At 35.4% G+C, this 23,534-nt stretch overlaps 1 protein-coding gene across 5 annotated transcripts in view; it reads right to left on the bottom strand.

The window, feature by feature from the left end:
- The window catches only part of RAP1A (RAP1A, member of RAS oncogene family), a 74,730-nt gene that overhangs the window by 15,639 nt on the left and 35,557 nt on the right, over positions 1-23,534 (bottom strand). For 2 of the 5 annotated variants that reach the window (XM_061183698.1, XM_061183699.1), the window contains exons 2-4: positions 6,469-6,552; positions 3,152-3,220; positions 1,028-1,084 (exon numbers count right to left, since the gene is read on the bottom strand). In XM_061183698.1, coding sequence (XP_061039681.1) covers positions 1,028-1,084; positions 3,152-3,220; positions 6,469-6,525 — 183 coding nt within the window. In that variant the 5' untranslated portion in view covers positions 6,526-6,552. Of the gene's footprint in view, positions 1-1,027; positions 1,085-3,151; positions 3,221-6,468; positions 6,553-21,017; positions 21,095-23,534 lie in introns of those variants that run through there. The other 3 variants (XM_061183700.1, XM_061183701.1, XM_061183702.1) reach the window with 3 other exon arrangements.

Here is a 23,534-nt window from a genome sequence, read left to right on the forward strand (position 1 = left end):
ATTGTGGCAGAATAAAACCATCATTAATTAATTAAACAACTAAAAAGGTGATGACAAATGAAGACAATGAAAATAAAAGCAAATACACAGAGCTCATACTATATAAAAGACATTTTGTGCCAAGTGATTTATAATCACTATCTCATTTGATCATTATAAGCACCCTATAATGTACAAAACGTCATTATACTCATTTAAGCATGTGAAAAATGAGGCTTAAAATAATCCTAAAGATTTTTGTCAGAACACACGTATCTGTCACCAGTCCCCTGAGATGTTAAAATACTACTAAAAAGCAAAAAAAGTTTTTTAAATAAATGAATGACCATGGTGTCAAGAGTTAGTCTTGGGGCTTCCCTGGTGGCGCAGTGGTTGAGAATCTGCCTGCCAATGCAGGGGACACGGGTTCGAGCCCTGGTCTGGGAAGATCCCACATGCCGTGGAGCAACTAGGCCCGTGAGCCACAACTACTGAGCCTGCGCGTCTGGAGCCTGTGCTCTGCAACAAGAGAGGCTGCGACAGTGAGAGGCCTGCGCACCGCGATGAAGAGTGGCCCCCACTTGCCGCAACTAGAGAAAGCCCTCGCACAGAAACGAAGACCCAACACAGCCATAAATAAATAAATAAATAAATAAAAATACAACAAATTAAAAAAAAAAAGTTAGTCTTATTTAAACCCAGAGAAATACCTATTTTAACTAAAATTTTGTATTTAAAATACTTTCCTTTTGTTTGTTTGTTTAAAGCACTAAGAGCATAATCCTTACCTCAATACAGGGAAAAGAAACTCAATACACAGATTCTGTAGGTGAACGCAACATACAATTTAATAGTGATATGTGGGCATTAAGTACATCATAGATAGTTTCACGCACATAAGAAAATTTAAGAAGCCCTACATTTAGAGACTTAACGTTCTTAATCAGAACAAATGCTTTTACTCACAGGAATCATTCAGGTGACCAAAAACTGTTCCCAAATGAAAATCTGTCCCCCCCGCCAAAAAAAAAAGAGAAAACATCCTTACTGTTCCTGCTGTATCCAGGATTTCGAGCATACACTGTTGGCAGTCTACTTCAACTTGCTGTTAGGGTCGGGGCGGGGGATGGAGGGGGATGAAAAAGTAACATCAAAATGTCAGTCTGTTTTCCTCCCACCTCTTCACTCAAAGTCCTTATTAACAACTACAAAGCCTTTCTCTAGCAGCTTGCTGTATTGGTGGAGACCAACTTGGTACTACAGTAAAGAACAGGAGGTCTCAAACACATTCTATTAATAATACAGAAGCTAGGACTGTTAATCCTGAGTTTAGATATTTTTCTGACCACTATGAACTCTTGAGTAATGATTTTTGTTATTATTAGAAGCCAATGGTCATATTCTGCAATTTAAGAAAAACTGCAACAAACAGGTATAGTTCTAACAGGGGAAAAAAATGTATAAAGTATGTATATTTATATTATCTTCAAAACAAAGCGCAAAAGTATTAAGCAGCTCAAAACACAGCCAATATCTGGGGGTAAAGAAAACTTTGCCAACTTACCAGATTCAAGTTGTCAAAGTTTTACTAAAATATGCCCCAAATTTAATACAAAGGAAATTTTTAATTTAAGAGATAAAGGGAACACAGTAACACTGAACCCATATAGTTCTCAAGACTTTAAAAAAAGGTACTTCTTTGGAAAAGCTGTGTGTATAAGGTGAAATTTCATATACTGAATTCTACTTTCCCAGGGCTTTATAGAAGAGAAGGTTGGCCTAAAGAAAGTATCAACTATTAGCTGTGAGGAAAATTTTTAATAAAGAAGGGATTAAGAAAAGTGCTTCAGCATTCAAGGTACAGATCTCCGTTTGTAGTTAAAGCTTTAACCAGCAACTTATTTGGGGGAAATTTCAGTAATGCAACATGGTCTTCTAAAAATAAACCTATTAACCTAAGGACTATTTTAAACTCTGCTTCTGTGTCAGATCAGGAATTGATGAGGAGCACCACAGGTGGATCTACAAACTCACTGTCTACCACTTATGGGGCAAATGTGATAATAACCTGCACAATCTGTGAATGGGCATGTTCAATGAACAATGAATTAGGTCTGTAGTTTCTCAATATATATCACAATTTTGTTTCCAATTTACAGATAATGAAACTGCTCTGCCAGTAGGCTTGATGAACTTAATTCAGCAAAAGTTATAGCACTATTTAAAGGTAAATTCTAAAACATCTACCAAAGCAATCCTTTCTTATTTGTTGAAAGGAAGGTTAATCTTTTTCGGGGGCAGTGGAGTATATCGTTGGTTACTAGGCTTTCTTACAACACTGTCTCTTCCCCCCCATAACATACTTGGGAAATAAAATCATGAAAATTCTCCACAATTCTAGCTAGTCTTATAGTTAAATAAAATAGTATTTTTTGTCAAGACCAACTATTAAATTTTTTTTTCCTTTTAAATAAGCTTTATTTTTTAGAAAGCAGCTTTTGGTTCACAGCAACACTGAGCAGAAAGTACAGAGTTCCCATACACCCTTTTCCTGCTCCCTGCTAGCCTCCCCGACTATCAGCATCCTGCATCAGAGCGGTACATTTGTGAGAATCAATGAACCTTCCTGTATCAACACATCATTATCAAGCAAAGTCCACAGTTAGCAGTTTTACTCTTGGTGTTACACTTTCTATGGGTTGGGACAAATGTACAATGTCATGTATCCACCCTTATAGTATGATACAGAATCCAACTCTTTAACTTTTTACAGTTTAAAGATGAAATATTTTTAAAGTTATTATACAACTAAACAAAAATAACTTTCAGTTACTGTATAACTTCAAGCATAAAGTGTCCTTAATTTTAGTTCACAAAGAGTAATCAAAAGTATACCTATTTATATGCAATTTTTCTACATTAAAAGAATTCCCACCAGGAAAATGTGTACATTAAAGAACAGATTACTAATCAGTAACAGAACATGGAGTTCTCTATAGCTAATAAGCAGTGTTCTACGAAAAGTATTTTGTCTTGGTGAAACTTTTAAAAACAAATACAGAACATCTGTATCATTTCTCAAAACTACTTTCAAAAAAGCAATTCCATGGATCAAGTTTTAAAGTCATAAGAAACTACTTGTAAGCATGTGTATAAAAGTTTCATATTTTACCTTTCTGTAGGAATCTTCTATCGTTGGGTCATATTTTTCAACAAAAATTCCCTGAACAAATTGAACTGTCTAGAAATTTAAAAAAAGCAGACAAAATTTAAGGACTTAAAAGAAAAATCAGCCCTTCTTAAATGTTACTTAACTTCGCAAAGTGGTAAAGGTTAAATGTAATTATATGAAAACTCTGGGTAAACATGCAAATGTGAAGTGTCATTATTTTTCAATATAAGGATACATTGATAATTAAGAGTACACTTATGAAAGGTGGTCATGTTAAAAACTGTCAGCAATGCTGCTGCTGACATGACACTGTTAAAATAATTATTATATTAAGTTTTAAAATACAATGAAGATACAAATAAGGACATGGATTCTAATTTACTAAAATGTGAAAATTCATCAGTATTAAAACTCCTATTACCCCTCTATGTATCTATAGCAAGCTTTATCTCATACCCTCAAAGGAGAGAGACAAAAGGTTGTAAATTTTAAAAAGTCTTGAAACAGTCTTTCTAATTGTGGGGGAAAACAGAAGAGGGAATTAAAATTTATTGAGTTTATTAAATTTATAATCACACTCAAATTTCATATTCACCCCAGAAGTAGGTATTTTTCTGATTTGCCAGCTGAGATTCAAACATATGCCTTCCTGATTCCAAAGCCTTACTCTTTGCACAGGGAAACATCACCTACTCATCTTTTTCAGATCATCTACTTTTATCTCTAAAATTTCTATAAGCAAAGACGGGAAACTAGGTATTTTACCATTCAGTAAATGAAAAGAAGTACAGAAGATGGTTGTGAAATATTTCCTATATAGCTTTAGAATGGGGTCTGGTACATCACTGCCTAAAAGCAAGGGCAAGAATGTGGGCTGAGGTCATTCACACTTCAATTAGCCAGAGGAATATTTTATACACCATTTTAGCTTGAATTAAATAGATTAATCTGAATATAGTAAACTTCTTCAACTATCTATAATGGTGGTTCCATTTCCTCAGCTCTCATTTACTCTTCAACCCACCCCAGGATGGTTATGGCATCATCACCTTACTGAAGCTGCTTTTATCACATCCAGCTACTCTGCTATGACTTCTGAGCAGTCAAGTAAAGGTACATTATTTACATTCAAGTACAAGATACATTCTTCTATGCTGGATCCTCCAATCCTACCTACTCTTTAAAGGTTGAGAGGTACTCAGAGCCCAGTCCTGAGTTCTCTTCTCTCTCTAGTCTCTCCCTAGACAACCTCGTTAATTCCTATGGATTTTTAATTAATTTATTTATTTTAAAAAGGTAATTCATGGACATAGGACAAAATGCAAAAGACACAAAAACATATGTAATGGTAACTAATTCTATTTACCACCTTTTCCAATTCCACTCCCAAGGAAGTAATTGACATGTTATCTGTAGCTTATTGAACCTTGCAAAAATAGCCTCTGTTCTTTTATAATATCTCCCCCCTCATTCTTCCTTTCTTATAAAACACATATGGTACTCTACACTGCTTGGTAACTTTTTCCTCCTAAGTAATACAGCTTAGATATCATTAATTATCAGTATATACAGAGCTGCTGCATTCTTTTTAATGGTTTACAGTATTCTACTCAAAATACATATTAAAAACTTATTTAGCCCCTACTGGTAGACATTTAGGTTGTTTCCAAACTCTTGCCACTGTAAAGAATGTTGTAATAGACATCCTTGACCATGTCATTTTGTATATGTGAACTTATGTGTGGGATACATTTCCAGAAAGGGACTTGCTGAATTGAAAGTTACATGCATTTAAAATAACAGATACCAAGAGGGAAGAGATATGGGGACATATGTATATGTATAACTGATTCACTTTGTTATAAAGCAGAAACTGACACACCATTGTAAAGCAATTATACTTTAATAAAGATGTTAAAAAATAAAACAAAAATAATAAAATAACAGATACTCGCAAACATTCACCACAGAGGTACTAAATTACACTCCTAACAGTAACGTAATTCCCATGAAATAAATACCATAGATATATTCATGGCAACCCAAATCATACCACAGTCTCTCTTTTAAGCTATTATCTTGAGGATCTGATTGTTTATTTGATGTATTTACTCGAACATCTCACAAGCACATGACATTTGACATGACTCTTGATTTTCACTCTCAAATCTGCTCATTCTCCAGTGCTTTCCTTCTACTTCTTTAATGGTCCATTCATAAAATCAGTAGCTCAACTGTGAAATTTGGGAGTCACCCTCGACAGCTCCTTCTCTCCTAGTCCCCATATCAATCTAGCACTAAGTTAATTGTCAATTCTACCTCCTATTTAACTCTCAAAACATCTACTTTTCTCTTCTTCACTGCTAATATAAGCTTCCACAAACAATAATGTGGTGTATTGCATTAACTCCCAACTTGTTTCCCACATCTTCTCTGCCTGTCTTCTAAATTACTCTTTATAGAACAAAGTGCTCTCTTTAAAACATACATCCAGTTCTGTCACCACCACCACCCTCCAAACACCCTACCTTCAACAGCTTCTCATTGTCATTAGGAATAAATTCCAAGTTCTTACATGGTCTTCAAGTCATGATCTGGCCCCTGCTTATCTCTCACCTCATTTTCCTCTACTTTCTTCCCGGTTCACTCCTATCCCAGCAACTGTGACCCTTCTCAGTTGTTCAAATGCTAATTTAGGTTCCCTTGTCATAGGGGTCTCTTAACAATATATATTTTTCTTTCAAAGTATCTCTCTCACAATTATAATCAAGTAGTTCTTTGATTAATTGTGTATTTATTACATCTCCTCCACTATAATGTAAGCTCTGTGAGGGAGACTGTGACTGTTTTTGTTCACTGTTGTAACTTTAGAGTCTGACGTTATAGAAGCTCAATGAACACTTACTAAATAAATACAGCATGTGTACAAAAAAATGACCTTTATTCCACTTAAGTCTGGGATGGGGGTAGGGTAGGACTTACTCCACTGGTACTTGTAATAATCAGTCTCCCACACTAGAATGTAAGTTCCTTAACAATGAAAACAATTTTATTTCTCTTTGAATCACAAACACTAGCGCTTAACATAAAATAGGTAGCCAATAAATATTTGATAAATGAAAGAATGAATGAGCCACCATTATAAAACTACACATTCATGGTTACTGAATGAGTCCTTGTACCCTGGTAGGCCAGATATTAGGCATATAAAAAATACTGCCACTTTTTCTCTTGAGTGACTAGAAGTTGTAAAGCAAGAAAATATCACCGTTCTTCTTGTATTATATTAATTAATTATAGTTAGGTGGCTAACTTACCAGAGCAGACTTCCCCACGCCTCCTGAACCAAGGACCACTAGCTTGTACTCACGCATGATGTGGTCTTTTTAAATACTGACAATCTGGGGAAAAAAAAAAAATCAAAGATTAATAAACATGCTAAGAATAGCCTAAGAATGTAAAACTGTTACATGAAATAACATGAGATTTTGTTTTTTGTTTGTTTTTTCCCTTAAAACTACCAAGAGGAAGACAGAGGCTATACAACAAAACCATGTATATTTTAATATAAATTTATAGGACCACTGCCAGGCATTTTAATTCATTACAGATTATCTTTGACTAGTCATCAATCATTAGCCTGTTCATGTTACTTTGTATTTGATCAGAAAATAAGATGAATAAAACTAGTAGTTATAACTACAATCACGAGCCCGACTCTTTACGAAGCTATCACTTCAACTTACATACTTTTTTGAAAAGTTCACTCATGAGCTTTAATATAATGAAAATGCTATTTTATTTGCTTAAAATATCACATGTAATTCTATACTGTTTTGTTCATTATTGTATTATTGGTGAACCACATAAACTGTTACCTCAAATATTATTATGATACAAATGGGAAAATGTAGATGAAATTGTTAAAACTCTGTAGGTAGGTACTGCTGGTTTATTTCATAAGGCCCAAATTGCTGGGATGGGGGGGAAGAAATATAAACTTTATTTTTTATCTCCATGATTATCTTAAAAAGATACAAAAGAATTTCCAATGGCCATGATGATGTAAATAGGAATGAACTTTCCATCCCACAATAAACAGCTAAAACACCAAACAAAATATATGAAACAACTGTTTGCAGACATCGTTGGACAATAAGCAGTATAGCACTGTGATCTCTGAGAGATGGGAAGGAAATGAAGTGAGACCTACACCTGCCCTGGCTTTCTGCCTAGAGGTACTTTCAGATTGTGATGCAGGGAGAAAAAACTCAAGCAGAGAAGCTACCAGAGAAGTGGGAGTTATGCACAGAAAACTCCAGAAATCTGCACAGGGGTCCACCTGAGTCTGCGGCCAAACACTAAGCCAGGCATGCAGGATGAAACTCCATGAGGTAAGGCAAAGAATAAATAGGGATCTGTAAGCTGAGCAATTCCCAGAGTGCTGGGAAATATCGACATTCTGACCAGAAGAGTCTTCTTTGTTGAAAAATAGGCAATTCACTTGAAACCCCAGAATATTCATACTTAGTACAGGAGTAAACAAACCCTAGAGTAAAAAATACTCTACATGCTTCCTAAAAAGGCTTAAAAATAAGCCTCAAAAGGATTGAGTCAATCCACAGATAACAACTGCCTGTCAGAGCAAGTCCAAGATTTTTTTAAAGAAAAAAAAATTCCACCATTCAACAATATAAAATTTTCAACGTCCACAGCATCCAATAAAAATTAATAGACACGTGAGAAAGAAAGAAAATATGACCTGAAACTAGGGTGGAATGAGTCAACTGAAACAGTCCCAGAAGTGAGATAATGGAATTAGCCAATGAGGACTCTAAAACTACTATGATAAATATGCTCAAGGATTTAAGGAAAATATGAGGAGAGAAACAGTAGACATAAAAGAACCAAAATGAACTTCTAGTGTTCAAAAACAGTATCTGAAATGGAAATATAACCAGATGGGATTAACATTATATTAAATACTGCAGAAGGAAATTTCAGAGGAACTGAGATGAAGATAGAAAAAAGTTGATGAGGAGGAGGGTAAAGAGTGGGGAGATGGAAGGGGAGGGAGAGAGAAAAGAAAAGGAAGAATAAAAATAAAAGAAGAAAGAAGAGGAAAACCACAGCTATCAAGTATATGTGTGTAACTGGAATGGGGTGGGGGGGGTTGAATAATAAAATAAATAATAAAATACTTTCAAAATTTGATAAAAACTATAAATCCACAGATCCAAGAAACTCAATGAGCCCTCTCCGTAGTATAAATACAAAGAAAAGCACAAGGCACAATAATCAAATTCCTGAAAAGCTGTCAAAGAGAGAAAATCTTACAAGAAGCCAAAGGAAAAAGTTTAGCTACAGAGAAACAAAGTTAAGAAAATATGTAGACTTTCTCAAGAAGCTATGCAAGACAGAAGAAAATACATCTTCCAAATGCTTAAAGAAAAATATGGTCAACCTAGAATGCTAAATACAATGAATATATCAAAAATGAAAGTGAAATAAATTTTCTTTTTCAGATCCAAAAAAAGAAAGAAAAGCTGGGGGAAGAAAAAAGTTCACCAGTCTGCACTTAAAAAAAGCAAAAAAAATTCTTCAGGTGGAAGAAAATGATAACAGATGGAAATGTGGATCTACATAAAGAAATGACAATTGGGGCTTCCCTGGTGGCACAGTGGTTAAGAATCCACCTGCCTACGCAGGGGACATGGGTTCGAGCCCTGGTCCAGGAAGATCCCACATGCCGTGAAGCAACTAAGCCCGTGCACCACAACTACTGAGCCTGCGTGCCACAACTACTGAAGACCACGTGCCTAGAGCCCATGCTCTGCAACAAGAGAAGCCACCGCAATGAGAAGTCAGTACACAACGAAGAGTAGCCCCCTCGTTCCACAACTAGAGAAAGCCCGTGCGCAGCAACAAACACCCAACGCAGCCATAAATAAATAAATAAATTAATTAATTAATTTAAAAAAAGTAAAAGAAAAAGAAATGACATTACTAAAGAAATAAAAAGTACCAGAAATGGTGAGAGTAAATCTACAAGACTTTTTTGGCCTCTTAAAGCAAAAATAACAATGTACCACAGGGTTTACAACATATGTAGAAGTAAAATATATTACAATAACAGCACAAGAAAGGGAAGGGAACTGGAAGTATAATGTTCAAGGTTCTTACATTATATCTGCAGTAGTATATTATTTGAAGGTAAATAATTATATGTTAAAGATGCATACTGTATATCCTAAAGCAACCACGGGGGTGGAGGGGTATGGGGGAGAAGAGGCATAGCTAATAAGCCAGTAGCTGAGATAAAATGGAATACTAAAAAAAACCAAAAATCAACTCATTCACAAAGTAGCAGGAAAAATACAAATGAGCAGAAAAGAACAAAGAAAGATGGGAGAAATACAAAACAAATAGGACAGAATTAAAAGGCAACCACATCATTACATTAAATGTTAAATCATCTATTCTAATATCCAACATTCAAATTCAAAGGCAAGATAAAAAAGCAAGACCTAATTATATGTTGCCCTCAAGAAACAAACAAATACAGGAAAAGTTAAAAGTAACATTTATTGATGACAAAGTCACAGTTGGTGCTTATATTACCACTGTGGTATGTTGCCTGCATTCAAAATAGAAACAAATACTCAATTTCATTTAGAGGTTAGTAAAAAAAAAAGTATCTTGGGAATTCCCTGGCGGTCCTGGGGCTGAGACTCAGCACTTCCAATGCAGGGGGCACATCCCACAAGCTGTGGGGCCAGGCCAATAAATATAGGGTTGGCCAAAAAGTTCCTTCGGTTTTCAGGTAAAAATAAAAGATACATTTTTCATTTTCACCAAGAACTTTATTGAACAATGAATGTATTCACTGTTTTGTTTCACTACCTTTTGCCATTTTTCAGGCAACTTCGTAATTCCATCTTCCCAAAACTTTTTATCTTTTTGAGCAAAGAACTGTTCCAGGTACCTATTACGGTCTTCCAGGGAATTGAAATTTTTTCCATTAAGAGAATTTTGTAAAGACTGAAATAAATGGAAACGTGAAGGTGCAATGTCTGGTGAATACAGCGGATGAATCATAAATTCCCAGCTAAGCTGTAACAGTTTTTGCCTGGTCATCAAAGAAACATGCAGTCTTGCATTATCCTGATGGAAGATTATGCGTTTTCTGTTGATTAATTTCGGATGCTTTTCGTGGAGTGCTGCTTTCATTTGATTTAACTGGGAGCAGTTCTTGTGGGAATTAATCCTCTGGCTTTCCGGAAGGAGCTCATAATAGAGGACTCCCTTCCAATCCCACCATATACACAACATCACCTTCTTTGGATGAAGACCAGCCTTTGGTGTGGTTGGTGGTGGTTCATTTCGCTTGCCCCGCGATCTCTTCTGTTCCACATTATTGTACAGTATCCAACTTTCATCGCCCGTCACAATTTGTTTTAAATAACGGAACGTTTTCGTTACGTTTAAGTAGAGAATCACATGCAGAAATAAATACTGTCAAGAAGGTTTTTTTCGCTCAACTTATGTGGAACCCAAACATCAAAGCGATTAACATAACCAAGCTGGTGCAAATGATTTTTAACACTTGATTTGGATATTTTGAGTATGTTGGCTATCTCTCACGTGTTATAACATTGATCGTTCTCAATTAATGTCTTGATTTGATCGCTATCAACTTCAACTGGCGTACCTGACCGTGTAGCATCGTCCAGCGAGAAATCTCCAGCACAAAACTTCGCAAACCACTTTCGACACGTTTGATCAGTCACAGCACCTTCTCCATACACTGCACAAATCTTTTTTTGCGTTTCAGTTGCGTTTTTACCTTTCTTCAAATAATAAAGCATAATATGCCAAAAATGTTGTTTTCCTTCCATCTTCAATATTAAAATGGCTACACAAAAATTCACCAATTTTGATGTCTTTTTTAAAAATGCACGCTGATATGACAGTTGTCACAATACAATCTAACAAAATTGTTTCAAATGAAGTTAAAGACTAAGTGCTACTAGAGCCATCTTATGGAAAACAATGAACAAACTTTTTGGCCAACCCAATCAATCAATCAATCAATCAAGATGTATCTTCCCCCCTGCACCCGCTATACAAGTGTTGGGGACCCTAAATTACGAATCCCTACGTATTCTAAGCAGTTAGCATTTTAGGTTACTCTAGTCAGACTGTTCTCAAACTTTTAGGTTTCAGGTCTTCTTTATACTCTTAAGAGCTTTTGTTTATATGGGTTCTCAGGAATGGGTGTTAGATTTTTTTCAAATACTTCTCCTGCATCTATTGATATTATATGGTTTTTCTTTTTCTTCTACCAATATGACCACTCTTACTGCTTCTGTTCAACACTGTACTAAGCTATGTATAGTAGGTTCTAGCCTATGCAAAAGGAAGAAGTGAAACTTTTTTCGTAGATGACATGATCCTGTATGTAGAAAATCCTAACGAATATACAAAAAAGCTACCAGACTAATAAGTGGCTTCAGGATAAAAGATTGATACAAAAAAAAGCAATTGTATTTCCATATACTGGAAAAGAACTAGAAATAAAATTTTTAAGTACCATTTACAATAGCATCCAATAAGAAATAAATACTTATAAATAAATACAGGATAGCTTTTTAATGGAAGTTACATAAAAGATAAGTGAAAAACTGAAGAGGAATGTTATAGGTGTGTAGGAAAGGGCATGCTAAGCAGAGGAACAGCTTGAGCAAATACTCCAAATTATTAAATACAGAAGATTTAGGGAATACCACATAGCTCAGCATGGGTAAAACACAGGGTTTAAAAGTAAGGTATGGAAAATGAAGCCAGGTATGCAGACTGGGTTATGCTTGCAAAGGCATTTGCCACATTAAGGAGTTTACTTTTTATCTAGTAAGCAATGAGGAGTAAACAATGATTTCTTTTTGTAAAAGTCAAGTTTTATTACTTTCTTTTTTTTAATATTTGAATTTTATTTTATTTTTTTAAACAGCAGGTTCTTATTAGTTATCTATTTTATACATATTAGTGTATATATGTCAATCCCAATCTCCCAATTCATCATCACAGATGTAGAGAACAAACGTATGGATACCAAGGGGGGAAAGTGGCAGGGGGAGTGGGGTGGTGGTGGTGTGATGAATTGGGAACAATGATTTTTTTTAAAGTTATATATATATATTCTGGAAAGATAACTGATAACAGTGTATAAAATAGACTGAAGGAAAGAGAGACTAGAGGGGCAGGGAGAACAGTTAGGAAGCTACTGTAATAGCTCAGGTGGAAAATGACACAGGCCTGTATAGTAGCACTAGGGCTGAAGAGGGGGCAGTGGTTTACTGAAGGTAAAACTGACAAAAGACTCCGTAGCTGACTAGAGGTTATTATTAAGGGGAATGAAGAACAGTCAAGGATAACTCTTAGATATCTACCTTGGGCAAATTAGGTGGCTGGTGGCATACCTCCAATTAAGACTGGAAATATAAAAAGAAGGTTTAAAAAGAAAGTTAATGCTTTCTGCCAAAAATTAAGTGTGAGATTCCTATGGCAAAAGCAGGTAGATATCTGATAGATACATCTGATAGACATTTAAAAATCCAAGTCTGGAAGCTCAGTAGAAACCAATGGGTTGGTACGACTTAGGAGTTGATGTTATAAAAGATGGTAGTAGTTGAAACCATAGCAGATGGTTGTAGTTGAAACCATAGTAGCAGATGAGATCAACCAAAGAGAATTTATTTATTCAGTGAAAACAGAAGAAAGCTAAGAACTGAGCGCTGAGAAACAACCACATTTTACTACATAGATGGACAGGAAACCTGAGGAAAAAGTGAGGTGGGAGAGGTTTGTGCTGGATACTAGTAACCCTACACCTCTATCTGTATCAAATAATTCTTTCATTTCTATGGGGAAAAAAAAGCTGTTAAACACAAGAGCATGTATTTCAACCAGACAGATCCCCATATCCGTAACCCCCTTTTGAGGCCCCCAGTGATTCTTAGTTTGGGGATTGCTGTCATTTTAACGAGATGTGAATTCATCACCTCTCTCATCCAAAAATGTGTACCTTTCGAGAGGGAATCTTAATATAGTAAGGCTCATTTATGCTCCCCAAATTGCCTCCTAGGGCAACAGAATTTGGGGAAAAGCACTCAGACATTGCCAAATTATTTTGGGTACTCTGTAAGAACAAAATATTTGTCCCCTGTTCCTCAACTCGAGGGGTAAGAGAGTCGACTTCCAAAGTCATTTTTCATACATACTGTATGCATAGAAAATTATTTTCTTTACACCTAACAAGTACCATGGATTATAAATGTATATACATATGTACAAATGCAGATACAAGAATAATATAGCTCAGATAAGAAAACACATACAAATACCCAATGAGGAATAATGTAGATTAATATTTTCTTTTTAAAGGGGGTTAGTTCTAACTCATTACTGCCAAGTTAGAAAACTACTATGTTCTTCCAAGCAAATCCCATGCCTTTTTATGGAAATCTCTTGAGCCGTGCACTCCCAACACAGCACCAGAAAATTTCTCACTCTGGTTAAGATTCCCTGACAAATAAGGAGGACAAGAATAAACATTACATTATGTTTACATTTTAAGTCAATCTTGAATCCCTAACACTATGGCCCAAGTTATAACATTTTTTTCACTCTTCGAACTTCAGCAAAACTACTTCTAAATTTCATAAAATAACATAACTTGATTTCCTTGTGATGCAAATAGACCCCAACTTTGTTGTTTCTGTTTTTAAATATTTAAACTAATTAAAAGATGAAATAGTTTCTCCTGCACAACTGAACGTATGCAACAAAATTCATTAAAGGAAATTTAGTTGTGACAAGAAATTTTGGAGAAAAAATTTTTTACATTAAGGAACACTGAAGCTTAACAAGCAGTTATACTGTTGGTTATATTTAAATATTTATAGAAGCTGTGAATATTTTAAATGTGACAACTGACCACAACATGTTGGGGATGGGTGGGGATGGTGGTGAATAAATATGGAAATGATGGTAAGACTTAAGTTTCTAAAATAAAGAACAACATTCCTCATAGTACATCATAATGCAACATCAACTGTGTTTGTAACAGAAAATCACATTATCTCATTGAGAGAATATCTTCCTTGATACCTTCTCCTCTTATTCTTCTCAAGATTAGTATTTTGGGGAGAGGATGTATATAGGGATAAAGTGATCAGACATAATGTACTTATAAATGAAGTTTATATATTAGTCTTCACACTCTAAAACCAGGTATACTCAGCCCAAAAGCACTTCCTACCCTTTCCCAAATGAAAGAAGGTAAGCTCCTGTAAATAGAAGAGGCCAGTAGGGATTCTCAAAAAGAGCAGACAATTAATCACAGATTTGAGGAAGACAACTTGACAGAGGCAATAAATTCAACAAACAGAAGAACAAAAACCAAAGAAAACAGAGTTAAGAGGGCCTATAAAACGCTGTAAAATAAATGTAATATTCTTAAAGAAACCTGTGAAGTTATTAAATCTACGTAAAAGACACTTTGGAGACCTAGAAAATAAAAATATGAGCATCAAAAAAAATTCAGTAGATGGGCTGAAGAGAAAAATGGATATAGCTGAAAAAAGCAGGTTAGTGAACCAATATACTGAACCCACCCAAACAGAGCAGAACAAAAGGATGGGGAGATGGAAAGTGTGAAAGAGGTAAGAAGGATAAATCTCATCCTAAAAAACTTCTAGAGAAAAACATATTCCTCTCCCCTTGAATATGGGCAGATTTAATAAAATACAGCAAAAGTGGTGTTGTCTGACTTCTGAAGCTAGAAAGGGTGCCAGAATTTCCTCCTGGATCTTCCTCTTTGCAGCCATGCCTTTGGGCCCAGGCTGTAAGGCTGCCCTGAAGCTGCCACTCTGGAGAGACCACAGAGATGGGACAAAGTTGCTGAAGGAACCCCAGTTGTGAGTCCTCCCAGACCTGTGAATGACGATGATCCCAGACAGCCACCATTTGACTGCAACACCCAGAGGAGAGACCTTAGGCCAGATCTACCTAGCTGAGCCACTCCCTAATTCCATACTCAAGAAACTATGGGCGATAACACAAGGTTACTGTTTTAAGCCACTACATTTTGAATGGTTTGATAACTAAAAACAGAAGGAATAAAGGAAAAAAAGGAAGGAACAAAGAACAGATGGACAAATTGAAAATAATGGATAATCCAAATATCACTAATTACGTTAGTAAATGTTCAATAGGAAAAATTAAAATACAAGACAAAATACATATAGCAGAAGTTGACAGAACTAAAGGAAAAACTAGTCAAATACACAATCATGATTAGATTTTAACATAACTCAGTATCTGATAGAAAAGGAAGATAAAAATCGGTAAGGATATATAGAAGATTTGACCAAATAACAAATCAACTTACTCCAATAGACATATATAGAACACCACACCCAACAACTACAAATTACACATTTTTCCAAATTGCACATGGATCATTTACTAGAACAGACAATGCTGGGCCATAAATCAGGTCTCAACAAATTTCAAAGGACTGAAAATCATACAAAGCGTACATTCTAACTACAATACAATTAAACTCGGAACCAATACAAAAATATAACTGCATGATCTCAAAATGTTTGTAAGTTAAACAACATAATTCTAAATAATACATGGGTCAAAGAAGAAATCAAGATGGAAAGTAAACAATTAGAACTAAATAATAAAAATACATATCAAAAATTACTAGAAAGAGAAAAACAAATACCATATGCTAACACATATATATGGACTCTTTAAAAAAAAAAAAAAAGGTTCTGAAGAACCTAGGGGCAGGACAGGAATAAAGACGCAGATGTAGAGAATGGACTTGAGGATATCGGGAGGGGGAAGGGTAAGCTGTGACAAAGTGAGAGAGTGGCATGGACATACATACACTACCAAACGTAAAACAGATAGCTAGTGGGAAGCAGCCGCATAGCACAGGGAGATCAGCTCTGCTCTGTGACCACCTAGAGGGGTGGGATAGGGAGGGTGGGAGGGAGACACAAGAGGGAGAGAATATGGGGATATATGTATACATATAGTTGATTCACTTTGTGATACAGCAGAAACTAACACACCATTGTAAAGCAATTATACTCCAATAAAGATGTTAAAAAAAAAAATTACTGGAGTTGGTACTCCAACACAAAAAAGGAAAATGATTCAAGAAACAGAAAGGTGTAAGAACAAGAAATATGCCAAGCAAATAAATCAGTAAAAATTATAGTTATCTAATTATCACTGTAAAATATGTACAAAAATCTGGAAATAAAACTCTGATTATCTCAACCTTTTTGTTTGGGAGGAGATAGGAAGAAAGGCATGTTAAAGGTTTTCTCTTCTTGGGAAAAGGATAAAGATACTGAATCTCTCTTTTTCTATACATTAAAAAAATATAAATCTAAACATGTGAAAAATGTAATGTCAACAACTAAATCATATAACTTAAAAATCACTAGAGGAAAAACGAGCAAAGAAAACTTGACCAATTCAACCAGAGTCAGAATATGAAAAATAAACAACAGGAAAGAAAGGTAAAGAGGAGATAATAGGAATAAGACAAAATAGATCAGTAGTCCCAATAAAAAGAAATCTTCCTAAATCCTAATTTTGCAAACCACAAATGATAAAAGCTTATTCTATGAAGACTATGATGACAAACTTAGAAAACAATACATTTAATTTACATGAGCAAATCTTATAACATGTTATATGAATAGCTGATTTTGTCTTTTCTTGTTTTAAATACTGAAGTCAGTATTTAACAACAGAATGCCTGAACCATAGTAAGTGTTTCTTTTGTGGCAATTCACTCTAAAAACATCTCCAGATATGGTCATCTAACCCTTTGAATTCTATGCTCACAAAACAGTCCATTCCATTTCTGGATAACCTAATTGTTAGACCGTTCTTTACATTGCTGTTTCTTTGTAGTGGCCACTTACTGGGTCTCTGTCTCTGATGCCAAACAGAAAAAAGAGAATTCCTCTTCCAGTCTATGCTCTTTCAAATATTTGAAGGCAGTTATTCCACCCGCCATATCTTCTTTTTCAATAAGCAGTCCTATTTCATTTTTCAGATGATAGTTTCAAATTCTGTAATCATTCTGTCTCTTACACAAAAGCTTTAGGTCTTACACTCTCTTAAAAGTAATATATGCTCATTAGTACTACTAGCAGGCATTACGAAAAGGCTTATAACAAAAAAGAGCAGTAACTATATCCCCTTAACCTACTTCAAATTTCTAGCTCTTTCTTTGAGTGTTCTCCATACTTCTAAATAAGATATTTATACTCCTATCTCTTGGTTTTTAGTTTTACATATTGCTCTTATGGTAGATGAGAATTTTAGCTCTCTTAAATAACACATAGCAAAGTAATATATTAAGATTACATTTCCTTTTTCATATAACTTGTGTTTATTCTGGAATTGTCTACCAACATATTTTCCAACCAAACCTGCCAGACAATCTATGAATTTCACTCCCTTCTTCCCACCCCCCACCCCGCAAAAAAAATCCTTCCTGGAGCTTGCTGTAATCTGTCCCAGCTGCTCTCCAGGCCCGCAGATGTCTGTCAGCCTAGGACTTTCTTATGTACTGGTGTGCTTCAGAGTGCCTATCCACAGAGGTTACCACTACTATTTCTACCGCTCCTCCAGAAAATAAGGCACGTGTCCCCGTAAGTCAACATCTTCTCTAAGCACGCTGTTTAAATCAATAGAACAGTGTGAATATGAACTATTGGGCTGGTGACAATATTTTTTTTAAAGAGAAGGAAAGAAAAGAAAACACTAAATTATAGATCATTTTCAGTATTGTGCCATCACTTTTTGGTACAAGTATCCAAAACTTAAAAAAAAAAAAAAAAACTTTTAAAAGCACAAGGTTTCCACAGTTTCTTAGGTTCTTACATTTCCTTACTAAATGACACTTCCCTACTTCTTTATGTATCAAAAAAGGAACACAAATTCTACCGCTTTAGAAGACACTGACCCATCAATTATCCCCAAATTTTTACTAAAACCTTCAGTAAATTATGACTGAGGCAGTTATCCCATTCATTGTACCCTTGACATTCTCTAAGAATTCAGGTAAAGGATTAAAATATTTAATCCAACCATCTTACTTTTTCAGGAGTAAAAATTTTTGGCAAATTTGACAAGTGGTCTTGAAAGGCTTATTATACTATTATGATAACTCATGCAATAATCTACCATTTGAAATTATTCCTTAAAAAAATGTATTAGTGAGTACATTTTTCTTTTATAATAATCTCTGTAGCATCTGTAGTTATATCTCCTTTTTCATACTTATTGTTTATTATGGCTTCTCTCTCTCTTTTGATCAATCTTACCAGATTTGTTAACTCTATTAGTCTTTTTCTAAGAATCAACTTCAGCTTTGTTGATCCTTCATTGTTCACTTGTTTTATATTTCTTTATTTCTACTTTTATGTCTATTATTTCCTTCCTTTCTTTATTCTGTCCTGTTTCTAATTTAGATTGAATTCCTGGCTCGTTAATTTTCAGCCTTTCTTCTTTTCCAACAAATATCTCAGACCCTCCATCAAGGATCTTTTTCCTTCTACCTAAAGTGTATCTTTCTGAATTTGTCTTAATGATATTCTACTGGAGATAAAAATCTCTGCTTTAATTTTTCTGAAAGCTTTATGTACCTACACTCTTGAAAGGTATTTTAGCTTTAATAGTTATTTCTTCTCAGCACACTGTAGTTATTCTTTTCTTCTGGTTTCAAGTTTCAATTTTTCCTTTCAATAAACCAGTCTAATAGTAGATCTTTTGAAGGTAATCTGTCTTCTCCCTCTGGCTATTTATTTATTTATTTATTTATTTATTTTATTCATTTAATTTTTGGCTGTGTTGGGTCTTTGTTGCTGTGCGCAGGCTTTCTCTAGTTGCGGCGAGCGGGGGCTACTCTTCGTTGCGGTGCGCAGGCTTCTCATTGCGGTGCACGGGATTCTCACTGTGGTGGCTTCTCCTGTTGCAGAGCACGGGCTCTAGGCGCGCGGGCTTCCGTAGTTGTGGCTCGTGGGCTCTAGAGCATAGGCTCAGTAGTTGTGGCGCACGGGCTTAGCTGCTCCGCAGCATGTGGGATCTTCCCTGACCAGGGCTCGAACCCGTGTCCCCTGCATTGGCAGGCGGATTCTTAACCACTGCGCCACCAGAAGCCCATCCCTCTGGCTATTTTTAAGGTCCCTGATTATATGCAAATTTAACTATGAAGTGTTTAGGTTTAGTTTTTTTCTCTCCTGTTTAGGATTTGACTTCTTGAATTTGTGCCATTTGCAATTTTAGAAATTCTCAATTATAAACTCCTCAAATATTATTTCTACTTGACTTTTCTTCACATCTATATTCTGCTTTGATAACTGTTAGATCTTCTCATGCTCTTCTTGTATTAGTTAAGACTAATACAAGACTAGGCTGATGCAATAAGAGACTCTACAATGGCCTGAACAAAATTCAAGTTTTTTTTTCTCTCTCACATGACAGTAGAAAGGGACAGTCCAGGGCTGGTTTGGCAGCTTAGCAGTCTGAGAGAGCTAAGCTCTTACATCTTGTTGCTGCTCTGTCATCCTTACAGTATTGCCCTCTTCCACCTAGCTAAAAATAGTTCATCACTGTGTCCACATTCCAGTCTATGGGAAGGAAGAAGGAGGTGGGAAATGGAGTATCTCATTCCTCTTATAGGCATAAACCGTAAGGCTAAAACCTATGCACACATAACTTCCACTTGCATCCAAATTGCTGAAACTTTGACACAGAGTCAAATCTCACTATCAGAAAGGCAGTGAAATGGAAGCTGTAGCTGGACAGCAAAGCATCCAACTAATACAGTTATTGCTTAAAAGAAGAAAGAAATCAAGGAAATCTAGCAATTTCTGCCCCAATTTTCTAATTCTCATTTCTTCTCTTACATGTTGTCCATGTGTGTCTCTTTATTTTGGTTAATTTATTTTTCAGGTCATCTTCCAGCTCATGAATTCTAATCTACTGAATTAAAAAATTTTTATTTATATTTTTCATTTCCAGAAGTTCTTTTATTTTTTTGTCAAAGCTATTGGTAATTGTTCATAGTCTCATTCTCTTTCTCACAGCATTATAGTGAAATGTTTCAAAGCCTGAACTTAGGATCCATACTGCCTGACTAGAATCCTGCTCTACCACTTACTAACCTCTGTCTACAACTTTTCCTCCTAAACGCTGAATATTGGGAATGCCTCTATTAAATAGAAGACGGGAGACTATCACATTATTCAAAAGTATTCCTTACTCTGTGCCTTTGAGCAGGACATGTGCTCCATGAGTTGTAAAAAAAAAAAAAAAGCACCTATTCTTTTATAGCAACAGAGTAAATCATCAAAAACTACATCAAAGCAGACTGCTTTTTATATGTAGTACAATCTACTTAGTAAGATGAATACTCTTTAGCAATCTTTATCATCGCAGGCAAATAAAACATTTGTAAACCATGAAGAAAATTTTATAGGCTGTGACTAATACTTTCTATGTTGACAAAAATTTTTTTTTCCTTAAAAGATAAGGCTTACTAAATTAATAAGTTTACTAATTTATGCTAAGTAGATCAATTCTAGAATCCTGATGGATACATTTCCATAAAAAGAGGTATTTACTCTAACTTTATTCCCTTAAGGGCATTGCCACATAAATTATATAATCATAATTTTAAAATTTAAGACTAACACTAAAGCAAGCCATAGCTAATGAAAAAGTATGAATTTAAAATAATTTCTAAAGCAAAACAGCATACCTGTCACAAATTTCTGAAATCTTTATTCTTAAAGACTACGTCACTTCTTACAACCAACTGAAATGCTGAGATCTTTCCTGGAAGGAAAAGTAAAATGATGTGACCAATAGCAACTAACCTCTATATAGCATTTTATCATGTACAAAGCTCTTTCCTTTATATTTTTTAGTTCACCAAAATCAAAACTGTATATGATTTCCCCCACTATAAAGATAAGGAAACCATCCAAGATTTAACTTGAGTTAAATGACTTAGGGGCAAAGTAACTAGGCGGCTATACTCAAACCTATCCTGATATTAAATGCCATTCTCTTTCAATGTATTATGCTTTGTTACATAACAATAACAACAATATTAATAGCATACATTTACTGAGAGCTTACCATATGCCAGGCACTGCTGTGAGAAATCCTCACAAAAATCTTATGAGGTAGGTACTAGTAATTTGCCCAAACCACACATCTAGGAAGAGAATCCACAATTCAAACTTCGGCAGCCTGGTTCCTGAGTTCACACTCTAACATGCTAACTTGCCTCTACTCATATATGTGCATAGAAACTTGAATACACATAGAATACCTTTGGAAGGAAACTGAGGAATGAGGGGACAAGGAAAGAAGGGAGATTTTTCACCATATGCCTTACATATATTTCTTGAAGGTCAGGCAGAGGAAGGGGAGCGGGGTAGGAGTATTACAGACATGGAATTCCATGGAAAAAACGCACAGATTCAAGAGAATGAAAAGTCTAATTAAAAAAAAAACTATTAAAAAAAAGTCTAGGTGGCTTGAGCATTTACAGTGAAAGCTTGGGGGAAAGGAATGAGTACAGATGTGGTTTAAACAGTAAGCAGGCTAGCAAGCTACCAAAGTCCCCGTATGATAGCCAAAGAACTTGAAACTTTCCTATCAGAGGAGGAAGGTCACCTAAGGTTTCTGAATAGATAATTTGAGGGAAAAAAAAAGAAAAAAACCCCACAAACTTTTATGAGAACTGTGGATGTAGGAACAAAGGGAATGAGAAACTGGAGCAGGGAGTCCAGTTAGGAGGGCAAGAAATGGGGCTGGGGCTTGAGACATAGAGAGGGTTAGTCTTAAAGTAAGGGACACAGTTCAGCAACTTTGTTGTGAACACCAAGTGAGATAATGCATACATAGCTCTTAGCACAGTGCCTGGCTAAAAAACAACTACTACTACTATCACTGCTTTACTACTGCAACTACAGTGTTACTAGTATCAATATTTTGAGAAGAATTGTGGAAAGGTAATGTAAGACAAGAGTGGATAGTACTGTCAGATTAGGAACCCCAAATCAGGAGGCAGCATAATAAAATTTATTGATTCTGAACCTGATTGAATTGAAGGGTCATCAGTTCTTTGAAAACCGTAAACACATAGGGAGAAGTGGAGACCAAGGAACCCAAACTAACAACCCCTGATCGAAAGGAGCCCCTGGCATATCTGGATCCCTGTGTGAGCCTGGGTAAGTTATTTGTTAATATGTAATTTCCTTATTAACGAAACAAAGCTGGATTAAGATACCTCACTGGTTCCTGATAATTAAACAATATAACATATTTTAGGTACCTATAAAATGCTTAAAACATGGGAGAAGTTAAATGCTTTCCCCTCCTAAAGTGAAAACAGAGGATCAACATTTTGGTTTGATGAAAACACTGCCACATTAGAAAACTACTGCTAGGACCCTAGTTTATTAACCTGTTTGCTTTACGAACTTCAAATCTATCTTAGCATGGCCAGATAGTCATGAGTTTCTGATTCTCAAAAACTCTGAAGGTTCCTGTTGCCAGAGACTACTGGCTTTGTGACAAGAAATAATACAGGCATAGACACCTTTGTCTTTAAAATATCCTGTTCAGGACAACCTTAGTCCTAATCAAGTTCTTAATATCTGAGATGAGAGGAGGTCAGAAAAACATAATAAGAAAATTATTTAAAGCTTGCTTTCATGAGACAAATCAGTTTGATCAGGTCTAAAAATTGGCCATTAAATGAGAATTAAACTTAATCAGGGATCTTGGATTCTGTGCCTAATGCTAAGAAATATACAAAAAAAAATGTGACTATTGATTTATAGAATTTCTAGAATTTATTTTCAAGAAGAATAACACTGGGTGAGAGATTTTCATTTTCTCATAATGGAACTAAATGGAGATTCTATAAATGGGAGATCTTAATTTAGCAATTAAGAGTTATGAATTGCTGACCACATATGTTTATAAATGGATTTCTTGGTAAGAATCAGTTCCAAACATTCTTTTTTGGATGGCCATCAACCCCCCCCCCCAGTAGACTAAGCTATCATAAGTTTATACCTAGATCACTGCAATAGCCTCTCATCGGGTCCCTTCACATCTAATTCCCCTCAACCCCCCAATCTGTTTTCCATAGTGAAGCTAGAATAATCTTTATACAAATACATATTTAATCATGATAGTGACCCTCTTCCCAAATCCCTCCAGTTAAGATACTTCAGTGATTTGCCACTACCCTTAA

This window comes from Eubalaena glacialis, chromosome 3 (genome assembly GCF_028564815.1).
Source record: "Eubalaena glacialis isolate mEubGla1 chromosome 3, mEubGla1.1.hap2.+ XY, whole genome shotgun sequence".
NCBI lineage: Eukaryota > Metazoa > Chordata > Mammalia > Artiodactyla > Balaenidae > Eubalaena > Eubalaena glacialis.